This window comes from Ictidomys tridecemlineatus, chromosome 3 (genome assembly GCF_052094955.1).
Source record: "Ictidomys tridecemlineatus isolate mIctTri1 chromosome 3, mIctTri1.hap1, whole genome shotgun sequence".
Lineage (NCBI taxonomy): Eukaryota > Metazoa > Chordata > Mammalia > Rodentia > Sciuridae > Ictidomys > Ictidomys tridecemlineatus.
Genome location: NC_135479.1, coordinates 164,878,926 through 164,902,720, shown reverse-complemented (window position 1 = coordinate 164,902,720; position 23,795 = coordinate 164,878,926). Strand labels below are relative to the sequence as shown.

Here is a 23,795-nt window from a genome sequence, read left to right as displayed (position 1 = left end):
ATAATAAGAACTCACTCCTTTAAGAAATTAAAAGATTTTTGATGGAAATCTTCTCGTGTGGGAAATGAGGGTGAGTTGGGTAGTTCATCACATTATTAATTAAAATAAGATATATGAAATGCAATTTAACTTTTTTTGATTTCTGGTTGTCATTATGACCATAATGATACCATAACCCCTCTGTAAGTTAGAATCTCTATAGTCTGTAGCAGATTTTATGTAAATCACTTAATATCTACAAATACTTTGTAGTATATTCAGCTGTGAAAGTTGGTATTTAGAGAGGTTCTGAGGACAGGAATAATCATTAACTAGTGCACATCAGAGTGCTAAGCCCAGGATTTGCTCTGCCTTTTACTATTGTGGTGTGCACTCACATAACAGTGCTCCCAGGGAGCATTGAAGTGTGGAGGCTCATTTGCTTCCTTAAAAATGTTCTTAGATTACTCTCTTTTTTGCTTTTGCATTATGTTTGTTGGGGAGTGGAGAGATCTTTCCTCTTGCTTTTATTGTCAGACTATCAGTTAAATCCCCTATCCCAGTTGTCATTCTTCTAAATTGTTACTTCTAATTTGTTGGGGTTGAAAGACAGATAATCGGTTTAATAGACCAAATCACTAAAATCAAATCACTAGCCTCTGAATGAGCCTGAGGACTTTCATGTGATCCATAAAATTATGTGTAGATGCTTTATTGAACACTTTGATATCATGACAGCTGTTTTGACTTGAAGGGTGCTAAGGGAGACATGGCATGCATTTTATTAGGTAGTTTATACTTTGCTATTGTTAAGTACTATAACTTGTTGAGGCTGGCTTCAGTATAACTGAGATATTTTAATATATCTTACAGTCATAATTAAATATCTTCATAAATAACAATTCTAAATTTGTGAGGAAATATTCTATTTTAGCTGTAGATTTTCAACTTCATATAATTTATTTTTCAGATAATTAAAACAAATTTTTAATCATTACTTTTTAGCTTTAGGTGGACACAGTATCTTTATTTTATTTCTATGTGGTACTGAAGACCAAACCCAGTACCTCATGCATGCTAGGCAAGCACTCTACCACTGAGCCACAACCCCAGCCCCCAATTTTTCAGATACTTTTTAGTGGAGATGTTTGATTTGTCTTGCACTCAAAGATCACTATAGGAGTTCTTAAATAAGCTTTAAAAGGAGTTGCATTTTTTAAGTCACTTTAATCTTTTTTTTAAATGTCTTTCTAACTTATTGATGGACCTTTATTTTATGTGTTTATATGTGGTACTGAGAATCCAACCCAGTACCTTGACATGTTCTAGGCAAGTGCTCTATCACTGAGCCACAACCCCAGCTCTTTAAGTCACTTTAATCATGACAGATATTTTGCATATTTCTTCTTCTTTTTTTTTTATTAGCTACACATGACATTACAATGATCTTGGCAATTCATACATTTGAATCATTAGGGTATAATTTCTCATTTTTCGAATTGTACAGATTGTAGAGTCACACTGGTCATAGAGTCACCTATATACATACATCAATTATAATGTCTATTCTGTTCTGCTGCCCTTCCGATCCCCCCTACTCCTCCCCTCCCCTCCCATCATTTCTCTCTATCCAATCTAATGTGACACACTTCATTTTTTTTTTCTCCTCACAACATCATACATGTATTCTGTATAACGATGAGGGTCTCCTTCCATCTTCCGTGCAACTCCTCTTCTCCCTCTTTTTCCCTCCCACCTCTCTTCCCTATTTAGTGGTAATCTTCTTCTCATGCTCTTCCTCCCTATCCCATTTTGAGTCACCCCCCTTATATCAGAGAAGACATTCGACATTTGTTTTTTAGGGATTGGCAAACTTCACTTAGCATAATATTTTGCACATTTTTTTAAGGAATGCTATAGAGTATATAAGAAAGGAATTAAACTCTGAATAAAATATACACGTGACCCTCAACAGTAAACCTCACAAATCCTATTTATTTCTCTTGCAGATTCGACGTATCCTGAAGGGGAAGTCTGTTCAGCAGAGAGCGCCACCATATTAGCTCCACTGACCTGGAGCCTGGTCAGCAACACTCACTGTCAGTTAGGCAGTCCTAATGTATCTGTACATAGACCATTTGCCCTGTATCGGCAAATGTAAGTTGTTTCTATGAAACAAACATATTTAGTTCACTATTATATAGTGGGTTATATTAACACAAAGAAGAAAAATGTCTAATTTCTCTTGGCAGATTTACATATTTCATACCCAGGTATCTGGGATCTAGACATCTGAATTTGATCTGAATGGTAAAATTGCCTTCAATTAACAGTAGTTTTTGGGTAGAAGAAAACTGGTTTGTGGCATAAGGCATCACTTATGTAGCCATTACTGGTTCCAGGCAGGTAAATTTTAAACATTTCTTTAAGAAAAATGAAAGAATTTGAAAGGGGGGAAAAATCTGGATATAGTGTTGAGGCTTCTTATAGTCTGATGCACTACCTGTCATTGTTATTGGTGTTGGTGTGTCTCTAGTCATTGGACTAGATGGAAGGCATCTATGGTTAGGATTTGATCTTTGCAAACTGTATATAACTGTTATTTTTGTTTTTAGAAATATTGTACATATTTGACCAGTAACATGGATATTTGAAATGTTAATCAATAAAGTAGAAATAAATAATTGAATTAATAAACAAGTGTATTTACTTTTAAAAAGGAGTGTTGTTCCTAGCTAAAGTCTTTGTAGATGAAGCAAATGTGGGGCGGAAAGAGCCATGTTTAATTTGTTAATATGCTTCTTATGCATTGAAATGAGACACTTTATTTGTATATTATTGCATGCTTTTGAAGAGAAGCTCTTGATGGCTCACCTTCTAGAATTTATAATTTTACATGAGCTATTGAAATTTTTGTTCTTAATCTTTATAGAAACAAAAAAAGTCAATATAGAAACATATCTTCCTCTTTTCTATTGTCAAATAATGATAATGTGCCATGATGTTTATATTATTCAGAAGAAAACTTTATTTTTTAGTAATTTTGATTCTGTTAACATTTTGCTTACCTCTGGCATGCCCTGAGGAACACATTTGGCTTTAATTGTTTCCTAATTCTTTGTGATAAATTTGACTCATTAAAAAAAATCTTATTTTAAAAAAGATAAGTCTGATAATTGACTTATTGTCTTTGTAGCTTAGTACTTACATTCTTTTAAAAAAGATACCATTAGGATTAATCATATTGTTTGACTCAGTATGTCTTGTGGACAAAAGTTAGGTATAGTCACTTGACATCTGTAAAAAATACGAAAAACGCTTGCATGATTTTAAATAAACATTAATACATGAATGTTTGTCTTAAGGATATGCATTTTCTTTTCCTACTGTCTTATTTATATTTCTGTAGGCAGGAAAATACTATTAATGACTAATATAAATACCTTTAAATTACTTAATATATTTTAATTTCAACTTTTGAGAACATGTTTCTAAAGGTATGTAAGATTTAACAACAACAACAACAACAAAACCCTCATCATTAGTAGATATTTATTAAGTTCTGAAAATATCATGGAAGTTTAATAGATACTGTGATTATTCAGAAGCTTATATGGTTCAAAAACCCAAAAAGCCAGTGAGAGCAGTGAACACATGAAAAACAGTTTGGGGATTACCAGTATCACTGTGAGAGGGTTACATCTGGGAGCAGTAGTACATGAGGTTCTTCCCTTTCCCAGCATGACATTTCAACATGTGGGAGGACAAACACACCTGTCAGCATCAGTCATCACAATTACTGCACATATAATCTAATTCTTTTTAACTTGAGAATATGAAGGATATAGATTCTTTCCCTGGAAAAATGTACATAAGCATATGGCCACAAATGTTATGTATATCAAAGTTTTCACACACTCTAGAAAAACCACAATTTACAGTCTGAGAATCTACTTTTGTATTATTTCTGTACATTAGATAAACTTTCTTTCATATAATGAAATCCAAAGAATAATTTGCTTTGCAATTACAACCTGATAACCAGAACTATAGAAATGATAGATGCCCACTGAACATAGCTGTACGGTGAGCTTTTCCCAAGTGAACTTATATGTTCTCTCTTAATCCCAAATCCTCTCATAATTAATCAATTGAATCAATGCCTGGCAAGGAAATTTGTGTGTGTGTTCACAGATGTATGGTTGATAATATGAGGTCAAGATCTAAGACATTTCTTAGTTTTAAGGTGCTTATGTGAGAGATGGTATGCACTTTATTAGGTCAACTAGGACTTTGTTGCTATTAAGGAGTGTAACAAAAGGAAGAAGTAATTATAGAGATTCAGAAGAGGAATTACAACTGAATGGGGAGGATTCAAATGTTCTGTCTGGTTTTTAATTCCGACAGAACATTTGTGCTAGATCTTTAGGATGGTTGACTTGAATGTTTGTAGGAAGGAGAAGCAAGTCGAACAAGATAGCATGAACCAAGGCATAGTGTTTTGTGGGATCAGCAGTTGATTTCAGTATAGTTTGGTTAGGATCTAGGACAGTAAATCAGTTTTATCTTGTGTTCCACCTCTAACTGATAATATTATGGGTATCATGTTGGGAAAGATCCCCAGGCCTCCTAAGGACTTGGCAGGAGAGGATATTGTGATCTCTGCCACAGGAATGTGAATAGAAGCTCTTATGGAATAGGCCTTTAGAATGAGCCTAAAAGAAACCAAGCTGATGTGCTCATTATGGCAACCTCACCTAGCATAATGTCCAGCACAAGGTAGGAGCTTGTAAAATATTGCTTCAGTGAGTGAATTAATGTATGCCAATCTTAGTTGGGATCACTGGTTTTAGGGAGAGTCATATTTTGAACCAGAGTTATGCTATTAAATAATACTGAATTAATAATGATTACAATTCTGAACTTAGCCATATAATTTAACATCAATCATATGTTAATGAAAATGGGCACAGCTGGACTCTTTTTTTTTTTTTTTTTATGTTGGGCTGTCCCTCTTTGCAAAGGACGAACTCTAGAATTGTAGTTTGATGTTCACTAAGGAATCCCCACAAGAGTCAGAGAGCAAATTTTTCACCTCTATTTGTTAGTCAAATCAGAAACATTAACATTCTTTCTATAATTTTCCTTAACCAGGAGTTGAGAATTTCCTTATACTCCTCTAACTTTTAATAAATGTCAACTTCTTAAAACTAATGCCACTGACTTCCATGTTTTAAAATAACATCAGTTTTATATTGAAAGTGACTGCGGAGAGAAATTCACTTTAGCCACAGGGTACGCTCTTGGTGATTGCCCCAAGATCAGCCCTAGGTGCAAGTGTTGAGATTAATTATAACCATGCTTCTGGTTTCCCAGTGAGTGCCCTAAGTTAGTGCTTCAGAGAAATGGGGGGACTGTTATATTCAATATTAGAGGACCTATACCTCCCACAGTATCTGAGACAGTAGACATTCAATAACTAGTTCTTACATCAAAGTTAATGTCATTGCTCTCTTTATTTTTTTTTTCTGACAAACTTTAGTGCATAAACATTTTATTTTTCATATGGAGTATATGTTTTAATCCAGAAGTACTCTAATACTTTCACTACATACAAAGTCTGATTTTACTTTATTTTCTCAGTCCTCTCTTTCCACCTTTCAGTCTGTGCAGACCCAGAAACATGCTATGGATGAAATATTTACTTCTAGGAATGAGACTGTCGAAGGGTGTCCATCCCATTTATGTTATTCTGTGCACCATGATCTCTATCAGAATCGTATTTCCTCCAAATGGGGATCAGAATAGCCAGATGGTTCCGTTGCTGAATGCCCTAGGTTCAAGGTTTCAGTCATAGGGGAATATTAGCATATTTTGTGAAATTTGTTAAGGATGTAAATTCCTAGGTCTCACCCCAGACTTTCCTAGAATTTGCAGGGTTTTCAGGGCTTCTGACAGGCATATATGAAGATGGTTCCAGTGCAGTGTCGTGTAAATCAGTTGGGAAATGCAGATTGGGGAGCATAGCTGTGGTGTGACAGTAGCCACATGATGGTAACAGAATGGGTTGCTGTAACATCCACGGGGATGATGTAGCAACCCCATGAATGCATGCAATGTGCAAGACACAGTGGATCCTGTGATACAGACACTAACTAGGGTAGAAGATGAAATCACGAGTTACCTTGTCTGTTTTTCTGCTTTCAGAAAATGTTTTCCTTAGATCATTCTGGTTTTTAAGTCCCCGGGTGCATTAGTTTGCTAATACTGTAACAAATACCAGAAATGCAGTAGCTTAAATGAGAAATCTGTTCTTGCACAGATCAGGAGCACAGAACTCTGAAATCAAGGTGTTATCAGAATCATCTCCCTCCAAAGGTGGTAGGAGATTCTTTCCTTGCCTGTTCCAGCTTCTGGAGGCTCCTGGTGTTCCTTGGCTTGTCAGTGTAACATCAGTCTCCTTCCATCTTCATGTGGCCTTCTCTTCCTGTGTTTTTCCTTTGGATATCTCTTATAAGGAGACTTGTCACTGGATTTAGGGTCCACCTGAATAATCTAGATGACTTGATCTCAAGGTTCTTAATTACATGTGAAAAACACTGTCTCCAAATAAGGTCTAATTCACAGATCCTGAGGGTTAGGATGTGAATGTATCTTTTGGGGGGAGGGGCACCATTTAACTAACAGCACAAGGAAAAGTACTTACCTTTCATACTAACATTATTTCTGTTATAAAATGAATAAGATTAAGATTTCATGTTTAAAAAATCTATTTGTAGTTTTAAGAACCCTTAACATAAGAGCTATCCTCTTTAAATTATTAAATGTACGATAAAGTATTGCTAACTCTAGCAACAATGTCATATACAATAGATCTCTAGAACTTATGAATATTTCTTTTTCAGCAATTATATAGTCTGTCTTCAGAATCTATGAAGACTTTTATACATAATTTTTGATATAATGTACAGTACAGCGTCTCCATTTTGTATTATTTATAATATCTGGCATTGACCAGGAATCTTATGTACACTGGTAGATAAATTCTTGTTTTCTTTTTGGTACCAGGAATTGAACCCATGGGTGGGTGCCTAACCACTGAGCAACATCCACAGCCCTTTTTAAAATTTTTTATTTAGAGACAGGGTCTCACTAAGTTGCTTATGGCCTCTATAAGTTGCTGAGGCTGACTTTAAACTTGTGATCCTCCTGCCTCAGCCTCCTGAGCTGCTGGGATTACAGGTGCATGCCACCATGCTTGGCCTGACAGACAAATTTTAAGGGAAATAAAAATAATTATTGAGCTTTAATTTAAAAGTATTATAGTGATTAAAAGTGCTTTAATTGTTTTAAATTTAGAAAACATCTTTGATTATCATGAGTTATTCTGTCTGGTACACATATGAATAAACCTGCCATTCTTCACTTTGGATCATACTACCTAGAGTTTTCCATGTGGAAAGCAATATGATAATAAATTAGATGCCTATCCTATGCTTTAGAGCACCCCTGTAATGATAACGGTAGAATAGGTGCGCAATGGTAACTGCAAATATTAGAAAGTGAAGAGTTTAAAAGTACTGATTTTACTTTCTTCAGACTTCATAGACATACACTGCTTTGGGCCTAGATATAATTTTTTAAAGTTTGTTGATTTATTCCAATTTGACAGCAGAATGCATTTCAATTCATAGTACACATACAGAGCACAATTTTTCACGTCTCTGGTTGTACACAAAGTAGAGTCACACCATTCATGTCTTTATACATGTGCTTGGGGTAATGATGTCCAATTCATTTCACTGTCTTTCCTCCCTGCTCTCCCCTCCCTCCCCTTTGTCCTATCTAAAGTTCCTCCATTCCTCCCATGCTCCCCTTGCCATCCCTATTATGGATCAGCATCCTTATCAGAGAAAACATTCTAGATATTAATTTTTAAGTGACAGAATTGTGGCTATTGATCTGAAAATAAAAATTTCAAGCATGTGTTTCCTGTTGGAACAGCATAGTAACTTTTCAGGCTTGTCAATGGAGACAAGATTGTGAAATGACAGTAGATTCCTTAGCTTGATATGGGGCTCAGGTTTGGAGTTACTGTTTATCAGTTCATGGCCTTTTAATCTGCACAACCTGCTCCTCCTATTTGCATTCAAATGTGTCTCATGTAGGGCTTCAGTTTCAGGTGTGTGCATAGAGAGTATTAGGCACCTGCTGACCGGCCTCCATGGGTGTGGACTCCTCTGGAGGTGAACTGCTCCTCTCTTCCAGCTCTCCAAGAGTTAATTAGGGCTTTTGTCTCAGGGGGATCTTGTCTGCCAAGACAGCCTGCCTTCTGAATTGGCTCCGGACATTTTTTAACATTAGACATTACTTTCATTTGACTTTAAGAAGTCATTCTTTATTTTTGCTCCCAAGAAATATTTCTTTCAAAATTACTTTAAATTTTAAAAAGGATCACTTTTAGGCTCTTGATGATATGGAAATAAGAATTGCTCACTTTCAGAATAACACTTTTGTCTGCTATAACTTTTTATGTGCACCTAGGGAAAGTTAAAAAATACATGGGAAAGCAAACACATATTTGAATGATGTCTTTACTCAAAATTCATGGAAGAATTTTTTTAAAATATAAAATTTGGGGGCTGGTGATGTGGCTCAAGCAGTAGAGCGCTCACCTGGCATTTGCGGGGCACTGGGTTCAATCCTCAGCACCACATAAAAATAAAATAAAGATGTTGTGTCCACCGAAAACTAAAAAAAATACATATTAAAAAGTCTCTCCTCTAATAAAATAAAATAAAATAAAATTTTGATATCAACTTACAGAAAACTTTATATAATAGATTATAGCACATATATCACTTTTAGGGCCCCACAAAATTATTTTTGTAAATGATCAAATAAGTCTTTATTCTATACCAGACTAAACAACAGACCAAACTTAATGAGTAAAAACTGTCTAATGTTTTAATGTTCTGTCATAGAGAGAGACACATATAGACAGAAATTTAGTTTACCCAGATTATTAATTTCCATACACATTTCAACCATTCAGAGTCATGAGGTGCACTGTGGGAGGCCATCCTTGCACGTGATTTGAGTTACCTCCCTGGCAGGGTGAGAGGTGCTTAGACACAGCTGTATTAGAGCCTTCCCCACCCTTCTCCAGGTCCAGGGCTTGTCCGTGCAGAAGCGTGCCTGGCCACTGCCCTGAAGACCCAATAGTCGCCCCTGACCTTGGGATGCTGCCCCCCTAACCTTCATTGGATGGGAATTTCTCTTGAATTTTTTGTTCCCCAATAAAAGCCCACTCCCTGGCATGTTTCTTTCTCTCTCTCTCTCTCTCTCTCTCTCTCTCTCTCTCTCTCTCTCTCTCTCTCTCTCTTCCCTCTCTCTCTCTCTCTCTCTCCTCTTCTGTAAACCTCGCCACTGCATTAGGTGGCTGGAGGCGGGAGCTAGGAGAAGCTGTCCCAGAGCTGGTATTAAAGGCAATGAGAATCTTGTCTCTTTAATTTAAAACTTCCTAGCAATTACTTATGAACTGAACCTTCTTTCATGAAGCCAGCTCTGGTCACGTGGCAGAGTATACCACTTAAAAGTGCAAAAATTTGAGACAGGTATGGTGGTGCATGCCTGTAATCCCAGTGGCTTGGGAGGATGAGGTAGGAGGATCGTGCGTTCAAAGCCAGCTTCAGCAAAAGCAGGTGCTAAGCAACTCAGTGAGAGTCTCTCTCTAAATAAAATACAAAATAGGGCTGGTATGTGGCTCAGTAGTCTAGTGCCCCTAAGTTAAATCCCTGGTAACCTTCCCTGATCCTAAAAAAAGTGCAAGAATTTGTTGACAAATTTCTCTTTTTATGATATTTTCTATCTCCAAAGCTATATCAATGAATCGATTTTATTTCTCCTCAGATAAAGTTATGTCAAATTCATTATCAAGGGCACGATGTTTGTTAAATTAATTTTTGCTTCTGTTTTCTCTGCCACTATCCATGTTGAGGTTTTCACATTTTCATTCCTGGATTACCACTACAGACATTTTTTAACCCAACTTTTTATTATGGAAACATTTAAACCAACACAAAAGTAGGGAGAATAGAATTTTGAACTCACTGCCACTCAATTCTTTTCTTACTTATTTATTTTTCCTACAATAAGCTAAAGCTCACTCCACACATGCCAGTATGTGTCTCTAACAGGTAAACAATTTGTCCCCTGTAGTTTTAAAATTTTTCTTCCTTCAATCTGCTTTCTCACCAATCCACACATTTTCAACCTTGGCATATTTTCAAAGAAGCCTAAAGTGGCTTTTATAAGCCCAGTATTTCTCATTTAATTAAATGCAAATTCTTGTCCTGATTTACAAAGCCATCTTTACTTTTGCTTCACCTTTACTGTTTTATTTCCATTGTTCCCCAACAGGCGATCCTGTGGGGTTCATCATTGCTTCAGCTAAGGCCCTGTTTATTCCTGTCTCTTGTCATGCCCTTGCCTCCCACAAATCCATGCATTCTAGAAAACCCTGCTTTGAAGGGTTCCTCTATGAAGCTTTCCCCAGCTCAAGCTGACTTTCTGGGATTGAAACGCAATTTCTTTTTCTTTCTTTTTTTTAAAAATTATGATTTGTTATATATGACAGCAGAATGCATTATAATTCATGTAACACAGAGCACAATTTTTCATATCTCTGGTTGTATATAAAGTATATTCACACCATTCATGTTTCATACATGTACTTAGGGTAATGATATCCATCTCATTCCACCATCTCTTATACCCTCATGCCCCCTCCTTTCCCCTCTCACCCCTCTGCCCTATCTAGAATTTGTCTAATCCTCCCAGAAATATAGTTTCTTTAACTTCAGATATGGTTTTTCCTGTCATGGCCAGTCTTAATTTTTGCAATCTGAAAAGTGGCCTTTGAATCATGGTCTAGTACAACTTTCATTTTTGAGTAGTCCTCTGAAGACACAGAAGATGAGTGGTACTGGATGGACTCTAGCATTGAGATTATAGTCAGAATTCTAATATGGCCCCATGATCTCTGCCCTTAGTGTTACTCCCATGATTACTTTAGGTAATAAGGTCAACTGATGTTGCAGAGGTAATCAAAGTTACTAATCAGTTGACTTTAAGATAGGGAAACTAGCTGGGATTGTGTCATATGCGTGTAATCCTAGCAATTTGGGAGGCTGAGACAGGAGGATCCTGAATCCAAGGCTAGCTTCAGCAACTTAATGAAGCCCTAGCAACTTAAAGAGACCCTGCCTCAAAATTAAAAAAAAAAAAAAAAGATGGGATAGGGATGTAGCTTAGTGGTAAAGTGCCCCTGTGTTCAGATCTTCTAATCCTGAGATGGAGGCAATCCACAATTACTAGCCTTCAGGATGAAGCAAGGGGACCATGAGCCATGGAATGTAGATAGTTTCTAGATATATAGAAAGGAAATAGGGTCTCAGTCCTACACCCACAAGGAACTGAATTCTGCCAAACTTAATAATATAAGCAATTTTTGCCGAAAGCCTCCAGATAAGAGCCCAGCCTGGATGACACCTTGAGTTTGGCTTTGTGATATTCCCTTGCAGAGAATCCAGACAAGCACACTCAGATTTCTGATCTGCTGAACTGTTGCTAACACACAAGTATCATTTTAAGCTGCTAAATTCAGAGTAATTTGTTTTGCAGCAATAGAAAATGAATACAAGAGGCAATACAGGGTTTTAGCTCGTAGTATTATTTCATGAATTGCTTTCTATTCTTATTAAGACTCTAGATCAGCAAAGGAGATTTTCCAATAAATGGGGACACTAGCCTTAGCATTTATGGCCACTGTACAGGCCAGCACAGTGCCCTTTGTCTATGATACCTCACTTTTGTCCATCAGTTTCTCATTGCAGATAGGAGTACCTCAAGGAAAGGCAAGTCTCACTTCCCTATTTACAGTGTTTTCAAAAACTGTATAAGAGGTCCCTTGAGCAAGGGAAGGGGACAGGACAGCATATTTGACCAACAATAGTATCATCTTATTATGTAGTCAGACTTGGACAATTCACCTCTCCTATAAGACTGGGGCAGATTTTGTAGGTATAGACAAAGTTTGGCAGCAGCCAACATATCAGATGATACAACTTATTTATAAAGTACATATAGAGGATCTGATCAAAAAATAGTTCCTGGAGCTGGAATTGTAGATCAGTGGTCACATGCTTGCCTAGTACTGGGTTCCATCCTCTGTACCACATAAAAATAAATAAATAAAATAAAGACATTTTGTTCATTTACAGCTAAAAATATATTTTTTTAAAAAAGATAGATACTGAGGGCATTGAGAGGAGAGCAGAAGTTACGGTGTCTTCTGCAGCTCAGATTCAGACATGATAGGCAGGGGTGTTATTAATTTAATGGCAACTATTTCTTAGTCACGAAATGTAACACCAGGGGTTAGACACTCATGTGGGATGCTTATGTGTGATTCATAAAAGAATGTGTTCCTTATAAAACTTATTGCTGAATGACTCACCACAGAAAGATGATGAAGATAAAGCTTCTAATTTAAAGAGTTAGGCAAGTGACCGTTTAACAATCAACTTTCTGAGGTATAATTTACATTCAATAAAATGCATGTATTTTAAGTGTACAGTTCAATAAATGTATACACCCATGTAAACACCACCCCAGTCAAAACAGGACACTCTCATCCTTCCAGAAAGCTCCCTCATGCCCTTTCACAGCCAGTCCTTTCACACACTGATCGAAGCAACCGTTGATGTGCTTTCTATCACTGTGGCTCGGTATTGCCTCTTATAGTACTTCTATTGAATTGTACAGTATGTGCTCTTTTCTGTAAAGCTTCTTTCACTCATTCTGATGTTTCTGAGATTCATTTTCATGGGTGTATTTGTTAGTGATGGGTATTTTTATTGAGGAGTATTCTGCTGTGCAAATGACAACTTGTTAGTCATGCATCTCTTAGTGGATATTTGCTTCCCGTTCAGGGCTTTCATCAATGAAGTTGCTATGACCTGTCTTGATGTGGACATTGTTCTCATTTCATTTTGGTAAACATGTAGGAGTGAATACCTAGTGGTTCATACAAGTGTATGTTTAACCTTAAAAGAAACTGTCAAACTGTTTTCCAAAAGGATTGTACCACTTTTTACTCCCAATAGCAATTCATAAGAAATCTAACTATTCTTCATCTCTTTTACAAACTTGGTATTGACAGTCTTTAATTTTACCATCTAATGAATGTGTAGCATATCTTATAGCTTTAATTTTCATTTCCCTGATGACTTATGATGTTGAGTATCTATCTTTTCTTGTGCTTATTGAACATTCATATATTTTCCTTGATTAAGTGCTACTTCATGTCTTTTGCCTATTCAAGTATAATTAGATTGTATAATTGTTATTAAATTTCAAGAATATATATATATACACACACACACATCTGGGATATAAGTCTATTGTCAGATATGTGCATTCCAAAAATTTCTTCCAGCCGATGGCTTAACTTTTTTTTAGTGCTGGGGACCAGACCAAGGCCTCATGTATGCTAGCTAGCACTCTACCACTGAGCTGCATCCTCAGCCCTAGTTCAGATAATTTTTGTAGATATATTTTCCTGTTTTCATGCATTTCTGATACTTATTTTGGTCTACTGTGGCCATTTATTTATTTATTTTGGTCATTGAATTTTTTAGTTCCAGAATTTCCATATAGTTATTTTTTATAGTTTAAATTACTATGCTGATATTTCTTGCCTTTTCTCTCAGTAAGCCCATAATTTCCTTAATTCATGGAACAAATATCATTTAGTTCTTTGAGCCATATTTATAGTACCTAAAGTCCTTGATTCTTTTTTTTTTTTTTTTTTTATTGTTGGTCCTTGATTCTTAAATACAACATCTCAGCACTATTGATATTGATATTTTCTCCTTAATTATGACCATATTTGCATGTTATTCTTTTTTTCATATCTAGCAAATTTTTAGATTATATTTTAGACATTGTTGATTATATATTGTGAAAATTCTAGGCTCTGGACTTTTTTATCTTCTTTTGAGAAATGTTAGCTTTTCTTGTATTAGACAGTTCAACTTCTGGCTGATTATCTTGCATTTCCATGGGTTTGTCTTTATGCTTTGCCAGGGTACATCTTCAGCAAGCTCAATATGTTCTCCAAGTCCCTCTCTTTTGGCATATCTCGACTTCCAATATCCGTCTTCTCTGCAGATCTTTTAAAGGCTTAGTTTTGGACTTTGTTAGGATGAGCCTGGAATGGACCTTCCTCTGAAACATGGTCCTAATTCTTTCTGGATCTAAATTAGATGCTTAGTGTGATAATAAATTGGTAACAGAGTCTTTTTTATTCTGGCTTGGCCAGAACTTCAGTGTCCACCAGCACTGTTTGATGTCTAGAATCTCCATTTTGTTCTTATCTCAATAGTAAATGTTCTCTGTAGTTACTACAAGCCACAGATAATTTTATCATAAGAATGTGCATCTTACCTTTGAGCCAAGGATTCATAAAGAATCTTTCACATCACTTTTGAAACTCCAGTTCTCCCCACCTATGCAGCTTCTTTGTCTTTTGATGCCTTACTAAATTCCAACTGCTTCAGTTCATCTGAACTCTGATCTTTGTCTCAGCTCAGCAGGACCATTGTGCTTGGTTTAGATTTTAACTTCCTATGATATACTTGGAAAATTGTATTCAGGAAGAGATATAGGGTATCACTGGGCTATTCTTTATGATTTTCTCCTCTAAGATTACAATGTTGAGTTTCTTATTGTCCATTGCTTAAAAACAACTGCCTCATGTAGTATTTATGGTTTAATCTTTTATGGAAGGAGAGTTAGTCCAATAACAGTTGCTCCATCACATCTGGAAGTGAAAAATTCCAAGATGTGCTCTTAAAGATTAAATTACAGGGGCTGTGACAGGTATGTGCTTAGTGCTTAGTCTAATTCAATATCCAGCAGGATGGGGGAAAGATTAAAATTACAAAGGAGGAGTCCCTGAACTTCCATTTAAGCTGAAAAAAGAATTTTTAATAATCATGAGTTCCAGTCTATGGTTTCTATTCACAGGAAGTTAGTATGGTGAAACAGAAGGTAGTTCCTTTTTATTTTTCTAAAAATTGTATGTAATAGCCATCTCTTTTCTCTAAGAAACAAAAAGAAGAGAGATTCAAGATGGTGGAATCCAGGAAGGCTGCATTCTTAGCTCAGGATTCAAGCAGCTGGAGTGATGCTTCTCAGCAAGGTGGGTGAAGAAGCATTTCACTAAAATTCAATATTGGACAGTCAGAGGATCCTAGAGACTCAGAAATTTGGGTTCACTGAACAAAGAAGAAAGAGCATTGGGGCTGAACTAGTAGCAGCAGCAAATGCAGTGTTGGTTCACCATAGAGGAGAGGGAGAACAGAGAAACATGACAGACAGATCTGGTATGGAAAACCTGAGATCAGACAGTGGCCTGAACTTGGCTGAACCAGGGACTGACTGTGAACTGCTGATTGAAAAGTGCTCTGTTTCTCAACTGGCCACAGAGTGCTGAGACGGAGCCAGAGCCAGGAAATCACAGCAAACACTGTCACACTGTCCCAGTAAGTGCCTACCATGTGGCCTAAGGTGTACCTGTGACCGGCAGAAGTCAGGATCCGGGTGTTCAATGGAGTCGAAGAATGAGCACGGAATAAGCAAGCTAGAGTGCCGTTTAAGTCCTACAGCACTCCTCCTTTAAAGGCAGGTAAAGGGGAGTTGATAAGCTCCTCTTGATTGGTTTTTGATGTTTCAATTATCCCATGGTAGGCGCAGACTGGATTATGGATTATGCAGTTGCTTTCAGCCAGATGGAGATTTATGCACTTTCTGAGCAACAGGAACTGTTTTATAACAGGTTGGGGCATGTTAGGATGGCTGTCTTTGTGTTTGCCCTCTTGTCAACTTTTTCTGTTCCTTCCCTACGCTCTACTGCCTTGCCTTTTCTATCTCATGCTTCCAGAATGTGTGTGAAATAGACACAGAGAGAACTGGGCACAGTGGCGCAGGCCTGTAATCCCTGCTGTTGGGGAGGCTGAGGCAGGAGGATCTTGAGTTCAAAGCCAGTCTCAGCAATGGGAGGCACTAAGCAACTCAGTGTCTCTAAATAAAATACAAAATAGGGCTGGGGATGTGGCTCAGGGGCAGAATGTCCCTGACCTCAATCCCTGGTACCCCCCCCCCACAAAAAAAAAAAAAGAAAAAAAAAGAAAAAGAAAAAAAAAGAAAAAAAAAAGAAAAGAAAAGAAAAGGAAAAGAAAAAAAAAGAAAAAGAAAAAGGCACAGATAAGATTGTACCCAGGGGCATTCAAGTCTGAAAAGCAAAGGGGAACCCAACTTGCTTCTCCTTTGAGTCAGGCGATTCGCATGATCAGCAGAAGAGAGCCAGGAATCTAAACAGGTGGGTGAGAATTCTCTCAAGATCTAAGCCTGGGAAGGCTGGGAAGGCTGTATTGGAGGGCAGCAGGGTGTGTGGAGGATTGGCTCCCCTGTCCCAAGAGTAGAATTCTTGGGAGGCTCTTGAAATCCAGACTCCTGACAGAGATTGGCAACTGCTAAGCTATAGGGGTAGGTTGATCTAATCTCTCCAGATCAGACACTGGCCAACAAAGCCTCTGAAGCTAGATTAGACCTAATCCCCAGGCCCTGGAACTCCCCTAACAGCAACAGCTCCTACTTGGGAGTGCAGTGATCTGATCTTTGCAGACAAAACTCCAACTGAAAGTACTTCCTATTCCATCCTACCTCATACTGGTGAGAAGGGAAGCTAAGAATTATTTGAACAGCTTCAGGGTTAGGCCACTCTAACTGGCAATTCAGTGAGCAACACAAAAAGAGGAAGAGGTTAACAACCTCCAACCCTTGCTCTTGCTTTCAGGACATAGCCCAAGAAGAAATGGAAAGGAAGAGAATTGGGCATAGACAGTGACTATCATTGGCTATACTGATCACCTCAGTGGAGATGATTTTCTCATTTTTATTAAGAAAAAGCCCTACATGTAACAGTGGAAGAGAAATCCATCCCAACAATGTGTAAACCTCAACACAGGTATCCAAGAAATATGAAAAAAACAAGGTAACATGATGTCTCCTATAGTTTAAAATTCACTATCACCTTACCCAAAAGATATTGCAGTGGATAAATACCAGATAAAGAATTCAAAAGAATGATTACAAAAATGATCAATGATTTCCAAGAGAACACAGGAAAATAACAGAATGAATTAAGGAAGTCAGTACAGAGTACGAATGAGAAGTTCCATAAAGATAAAGATATTGAAAAAGAGCCAAACAGAAATCTTGGAAATGAATACAATAAATCCAATATAATGTTCAGTTGAAAGTATAATAGAGTAGACAATATTGGAGACACAATCTCAGAGCTGGAAGACAAAGCGGTCAACTTTGAAAATTCAGACAATGTACTTTTTAATATTTTATTTGTTCTTTTTAGTTATACATGAGCAGTAGAATGTATTTTGAGATATTATACATACATAGAGTATAACTTCCCATTCTTGTGGTTGTACATGTTGTGGAGTTACACTGGTTGTGTATTCATATATGAACATAGGAAAGTTATGTTTAGTTAATTCTATTGTCTTTCCTATTTCCATCCCCCATCCCTTCCTTTCATCCCCTTTAATTTAATCCAATTAACTTTATTCTTCCCTCCTCTGCTCTTATTATGTATTAGTATCTGCATATCAGAGAGAATATTTGGCCTTTGGGTTTTTTTGGGGATTGACTTATTTCACTTAGCATGGTAGTCTCCATTTCTATCGATTTACCAGCAAAAGCCATAATTCCATTCTTCTTTAATGTTGAGTAATATCCCACTGTGTATATTACCACATTCATCTGTTAAAGGGCACCTAGGTTAGTTCCACAGCTTAACTATCATCAATTGAGCTGCCATAAACATTGTTGTGGCTGTATAACTATAGTATGCTGATTTTATGTCCTTTGGGTATAAACTGAGGAGTGGGATAACAGGGTCAAATGGTTGTTCCATTCCAAATTTTCTGAGGAATCTCCATACTGATTTCCATAGTGGTTGCATCAATTTGCAGTTCCACCCGTGACGTATGAGTGTACCTCCCCTCACCCCCCCACCCCGGCATCCTTGTCAATATTTATTGTTACTAGTTTTCTTGATAATGACCATTCTGATTGGAGTAAAATGAAATCTTGGTGTGGTTTTAATTTGTATTTCTCTAATTGCTAAAGATGTTGAACATTTTTTCATACAGTTGTTGACTTTATTTATTTTTCTGCAAAGTGCTGGTTAAATTCCTTTGCCCATTTATTGATTGGGTTATTTGGATTTTGTTGTTGTTGTTGTTGTTGTTTTGTTTTTGGTGTTGTTTGAGTTCTTTATATATCTTGGAGATTAATGCTCTATCTGAGGTGCACATAGTGGCAAAGATTTTCTCCCATTCTGAAGGCTCTTTCTTTATGTTCTTGATTATTTCCTTTGCTATGAAGAAGATTTTTAGTTTGATACCATCCCATTTATTGATTCTTTATTTTACTTCTTTTACTTTAGAAGTCTTATTGATGAATTCAATTCCTAAGCTGACATGATGGAGATTTGGGCCTACTTTTAATTCAGACAATATTAAAGGAAAAAAAAGTAACCTTGATAGGAATATACAAGAACTCTGGGTCAACATTAAGAGACCACATTTAAGAATCACTGGAAATGAGGAGTGTTATGAGATGCAGACTTATGGAGTGGATAACCCCTTCGGGGAAATAATAACAAAAATTTGAAACTTCAAGAATGAGATGGACATCTAGATACAGGAAGCATTCAGAACCTCAGATAGACAAGGTCAAAAAAGAACCTTTTCATGACACATTATAATTAAAATGCCTAACATACAGAACAGGAAGAATTTCTGAAAGAAAATAAGTGTCAATCAAGATTACTATCTCCAAAACAGATATTTCAAAGTCTAAAAGGATATTAAAACCTTCCAAGACAAGCAGAAATTAAAAGAATGAGGGACTATTAAGCCAGCACTATAGAACTTAAAGAAATATTTGACTCAGAGGAAATAAAAAGAACAACAACCAAACCCCAGTGCTTACATGTGAACAATTCTCACTGGAAGAGTAGCTAAACAAATGAGAAACAGGACCAAATTAAACATTATAAATAAATTAAAATGGCAGGAATTAATAAACCTCTCTCTCAGTAACATTGAATATAAATGTTTTCAACTCACCAATTGAAAGACACAGGCTAGAAGATTGGGTTAAAAAACTAGACCCAACTATATATTGTTTGCAAAAGATGTATCTTACAGGCAAAGACAATCACAGGCTAAAAGGATGGAGATTAATATACCATGTAAATGGAGTCCCCAAACAAGCAGGAGTAGATACTCTCATTATGACAAAGATGACTTCAAACTGAAATTAATGAGAAGAGACAAAGCGTGTCTCTTCATAAAGTGAATGATCCAAAAACAATATATAACAATGAGAAATATTTTTCCCTAAATGTGGGTGAGATAGTTACATAAAAAAGACACTACCTTAAGGAAGCCACAGATAGACCCTGGTGATTTCAATGTCCTTCCCTCACCATTAGTTGGGTCATACAGATATAAACTCAGGAAAGACTCTTTGGACCTGAAAAATATTATAAATCAAATGAACTCAAAAGATATCTATAGAATGGATAGTTCATCCAACAAAAATTGAATACATTTTCTTCTCAGCAGCTCATGGAATTTTCTTCAAAATAGAATATACTTTAGGTTACAAAGCAACTCTTAGCAAATACAAAAAAGTAATAAATTCTTTGCATCTTATTTGACCATAATGGAATGAAAATAGAAATCAACTCAATAAAAACCTTCAGAAACTATGTAAACACGTGGACATGGAAAAATACACTTTTGAATGATGAATGGGTGATAGAAAAAAATCAAGGGAGAAATTTAAAAGTTCTTAGACTCAAATAAGAATAGTGATACACCATACCAGAACCTCTGGGACACTATAAAGGCAGTTTTAATAGGAAATTTTATGGCTGTAAGTGCTTACATAAGAAAATCAGAGAGAATCCATATAAACAATCTACTGATGCATATCAAGTCACTTGAAAAAGAAGAGCAATCAATTCCACAACTAGTAGAAGGAAGGAAGCAATTAAGATTAGAGCCCAAATCAATGAACTTGAGAATAAAACAAACAATATAAAAATCAATGAAGCAAAGTGTTGGTTCTTTGAAAAGATGAAAGATGAACAAGGTTGATAAACCCTTAGCCAAAGTAACAACAACAACAACAAAGAGAGAGAGAGAGAAGACCCAAATTAATAAAATTAGAGACAAAAAAGGAGAAATCACTACAGGCCTCACAGAAATAAAGCAGATCATTAAGAACGATTTTGAAAACTTACACTCCAATAAATTGGAAACCCTAGAAAAAATGGGTATGTCTCTAGACACAATGTGCCAAAATTGAATTAAGAAGACATAGAAAACCTAGGCATACCAATAAGTTGTAATGAGATGGAAATAGTAATAGAAAATCTTCCAAAAAAGAAAAGGCCAAGACTAGATGGATTCTCAGCTAAATTCTATTAGAACTTTAAAGAAGAAGTAATGCCAATGCTCCTCAAATTATTTCATAAAATATAGAGGGATGGAACATTTCAGAATTTATTTTATGAATCCATATCACACTCATACCAAAACCAGATAAGGACACATCAAAGAAAGAAAATTATAGGTGAATATCCCTGATAAACATAAATTCAAAAATACTTAATAAAATATTAGCAAGCCATATTCAACCACATATTTAAAAGATTATATGCCATAACCAAGTTGGTTTTATTCCAGAGGTGCAAGGATGGTTTAATATACACAAATCAATAAATGTAATTTGTCACATAAATAGAATTAAGGAGAAAAATCACAGTCATTTCAATAGATACAGAGAAGGCCTTTGACAAAATTCAGCATTCATTCATGATAGAAAAACACTGAAGAAACATGGGATAGATGAAACTTGCCTCAGGCTAGGTTTGTAGCTCAGTGGTCAGGCACTTGCTTAGCATGTGTGAGACACTGGATTGATCCTCAGTATCACATAATAATAAATAACTGAAATAAAGTTACTGTGTCCATATACAAATTAAAAAAATGTTAAAAAAGGAAACATGCCTCAACTTCATAAAGATTATACATGAAAAACCCAAAATCAAACCCACAGTAATTGGTGAAAAACTAAAAGCATTTCCTTTAAAATCTGGTAAAATAAAAGGATGTCTACTCTTACCACTCCTAACACATTCTTAGAAATTCTAGCCAAAGCAATTAGGCAAGAGAAGGATATAAAAGGGATAAAATTGGAAAAGAAGACATCAAATCATCACTGTTTGCAGATGATATGATTCTGTATTTACAAGATGCAAAAAACTCCACTAAAACACTGTTAGAACTAATAAACAAATTCAGCAAAGTAGAAGGTTACAAAATCAACATAAAAAACCAATAGCTTTCTTATAAGCTAGTAATGAATCTTCTGAAAAAGAAATCAGGGAAACAATTACATTCACAGTAAAAAAATATTTAATAATAATAAAAAATACCTAGGAATAAATACAGCCAAGAAGGTGAAAAACCTCTACAATGAAAACTATTGAGCCAGGTGTGGTGGTGCATGCCTGTAATCTCAGCAGTTCAAAAGGCTGAGGCAGGAAGTTTGTGGGTTCAAAACTAGCCTCAGCAACTTAGCAAGACCTTAAGCAACTTAGTGAGATCCTACAAAAAAGGGCTCAGGATTGGCTCAGTGGTTCAGTGCCCCCAGGGTTGAATCCCTGGTATCAAACAAACAAAAACCAAAATATATATATATATATAAAATTGAAGAAAGAACTTGAACAAGACCTCAGAAGATGGAAAGACTGCCTATGTTCATGGATAGGCAGAATTAATGCTAAAATGGCCATAGTACCAAAACAAATATACAGATTCAATGCAATACCCATCAAAATTCTAGTGACATTCTTTACAGAACTAGCAAAAAGAATCCTAAACTTCATTTTGATTTATAAAAGACCTAGAATAGACAAAGATATTCTAATCCAGAAAAGTAATGCTGAAGGCATCACAATACCTGCCTTCAAATTATACTATATAGCTACTTCATGGTACTGGCATAAAAACAGACATGTAGACCAATGGTATAGATTAGAAGGCAGAGACAAATCCATACATCTACAGTCATCTGTTCCTTGACAAAGGTGCCAAAAACATTCTTTGGAGAAAAGTCAGGCTTTTTAACAAATGGTATTAGGACAACTGGTTATCCTACATAGAAGAATGAAACTATACCCTTATCTCTCACTTGGCACAAAAGTCAATTGAAACCATACCATGAAGTAGCTATGCAGTTAATTCAAACTGGATCAAATGACTTAGGATTAGACCAGAAACCACGAGGCTCCTTTAAGGAAATGTGAGGTCAACACTCCAACTTTTAGACACAGGCAATGATTTTGTCAACAGGACCCCTATAAAGCTCAGAAAATAATAGAAAGAGTTAATAAACAGGAAGGCATCAAATTAAAAAGCTCTGCACATTAAACAGTGAGGAATGTGAAGAGAGAAGCTATAGAATGGGAGCAAATCTTTGCTAGTTATCCTTCTGATAAAGGATTAATATATAGAACACATAAAGAACCCCCCAAATTTAACTCAAAATACCAAATAACCCTATTAATAATTGGGCAAAAGAATTAAACAGACACTTCTCAAATGAAGAAGTACAAATGGCTAACAAATATATGAAAAAGTGTTCAACATCAGGAGCTGGGAGTGTGGCTCAGTGGTAGAGCACTTGCCTAGCATGTGTAAGGCACTGGGTTTGATTCTCAGAACCACATACAAATAAATAAAATAAAGGTACATGGACAACTAAAAATATTTTTTAAAGATGTTAAACATAATTAGCAATTAGGAAAATGAAAATCAAAGCTACACTGAGATTTCATCTCTCACCAATCAGAAGGGCAGTCATTAAAAAAACAAAAAGTAATAAATGCTAGAGAGAAAGGAACACTTTTACACAGTTGATGGGATTAATACAACCACTGTAAATTAATACAACCACTATGGAAATCAATATGGAGGTTCCTCAAAAGACTGGGCATGGAACCACCATATGACCCAGCTATACTACTCCTTAGTATTTATCCTTAAGAATTAAAGTCATCATATGATAGTGATGCATGCATACACATGTTTATAGCAACACAATTCACAATAGCCAAACTATGGAATCAGCCTAGGTGTCCATCAACAGATGAATGGTAAAGAAAATAAATGTGAGATATATACACAGTGAAGTTTTATTCAGGAATAAATAAAAATAAAATTATATGTCATTTGCAGAAAAATGGATGGGACTAGAGACCATTATGTTAAGTGAAATTAACCAAACTCAGTTCAAGGGTTGTTATGCTTTATATGTGGAAGCTAGAGAAGAAAAAGTAAAAGAAAGGTGCGGAGGGGTGGGGAATCTCATGAAAATCAAAAGAAGATCAGTAGAGGAAAGAGACCAGTGACCAGTGGTTGGGAAGTAGAGAGGGAGCAGGGAAGGGCTGGGGAGTGATACTGACCAAATTACATTGTTGTATTGTGTGCATGTACAAATAGTAACTACAAATAACATCATTATGAATAACCGTAATGCACCAATAAAAAAACCTGTGTAGAGAAAATAAAAAAAGAAAAAGGAGGTTT

The 23,795-nt window shown here is 36.1% G+C and overlaps 1 protein-coding gene across 2 annotated transcripts in view; it reads left to right on the top strand.

Annotated features, from left to right (window-relative positions):
• Window positions 1-3,331, top strand: part of Nfkbiz (NFKB inhibitor zeta) — a 33,288-nt gene extending 29,957 nt beyond the window's left edge. For both annotated transcript variants that reach the window (XM_021733068.3, XM_078044314.1), the window contains one exon: window positions 1,989-3,331. In XM_021733068.3, coding sequence (XP_021588743.1) covers window positions 1,989-2,042 — 54 coding nt within the window. In that variant the 3' untranslated portion in view covers window positions 2,043-3,331. The remainder of the gene's footprint in view (window positions 1-1,988) is intronic.
• Window positions 3,332-23,795: the final 20,464 nt, after the last annotated feature.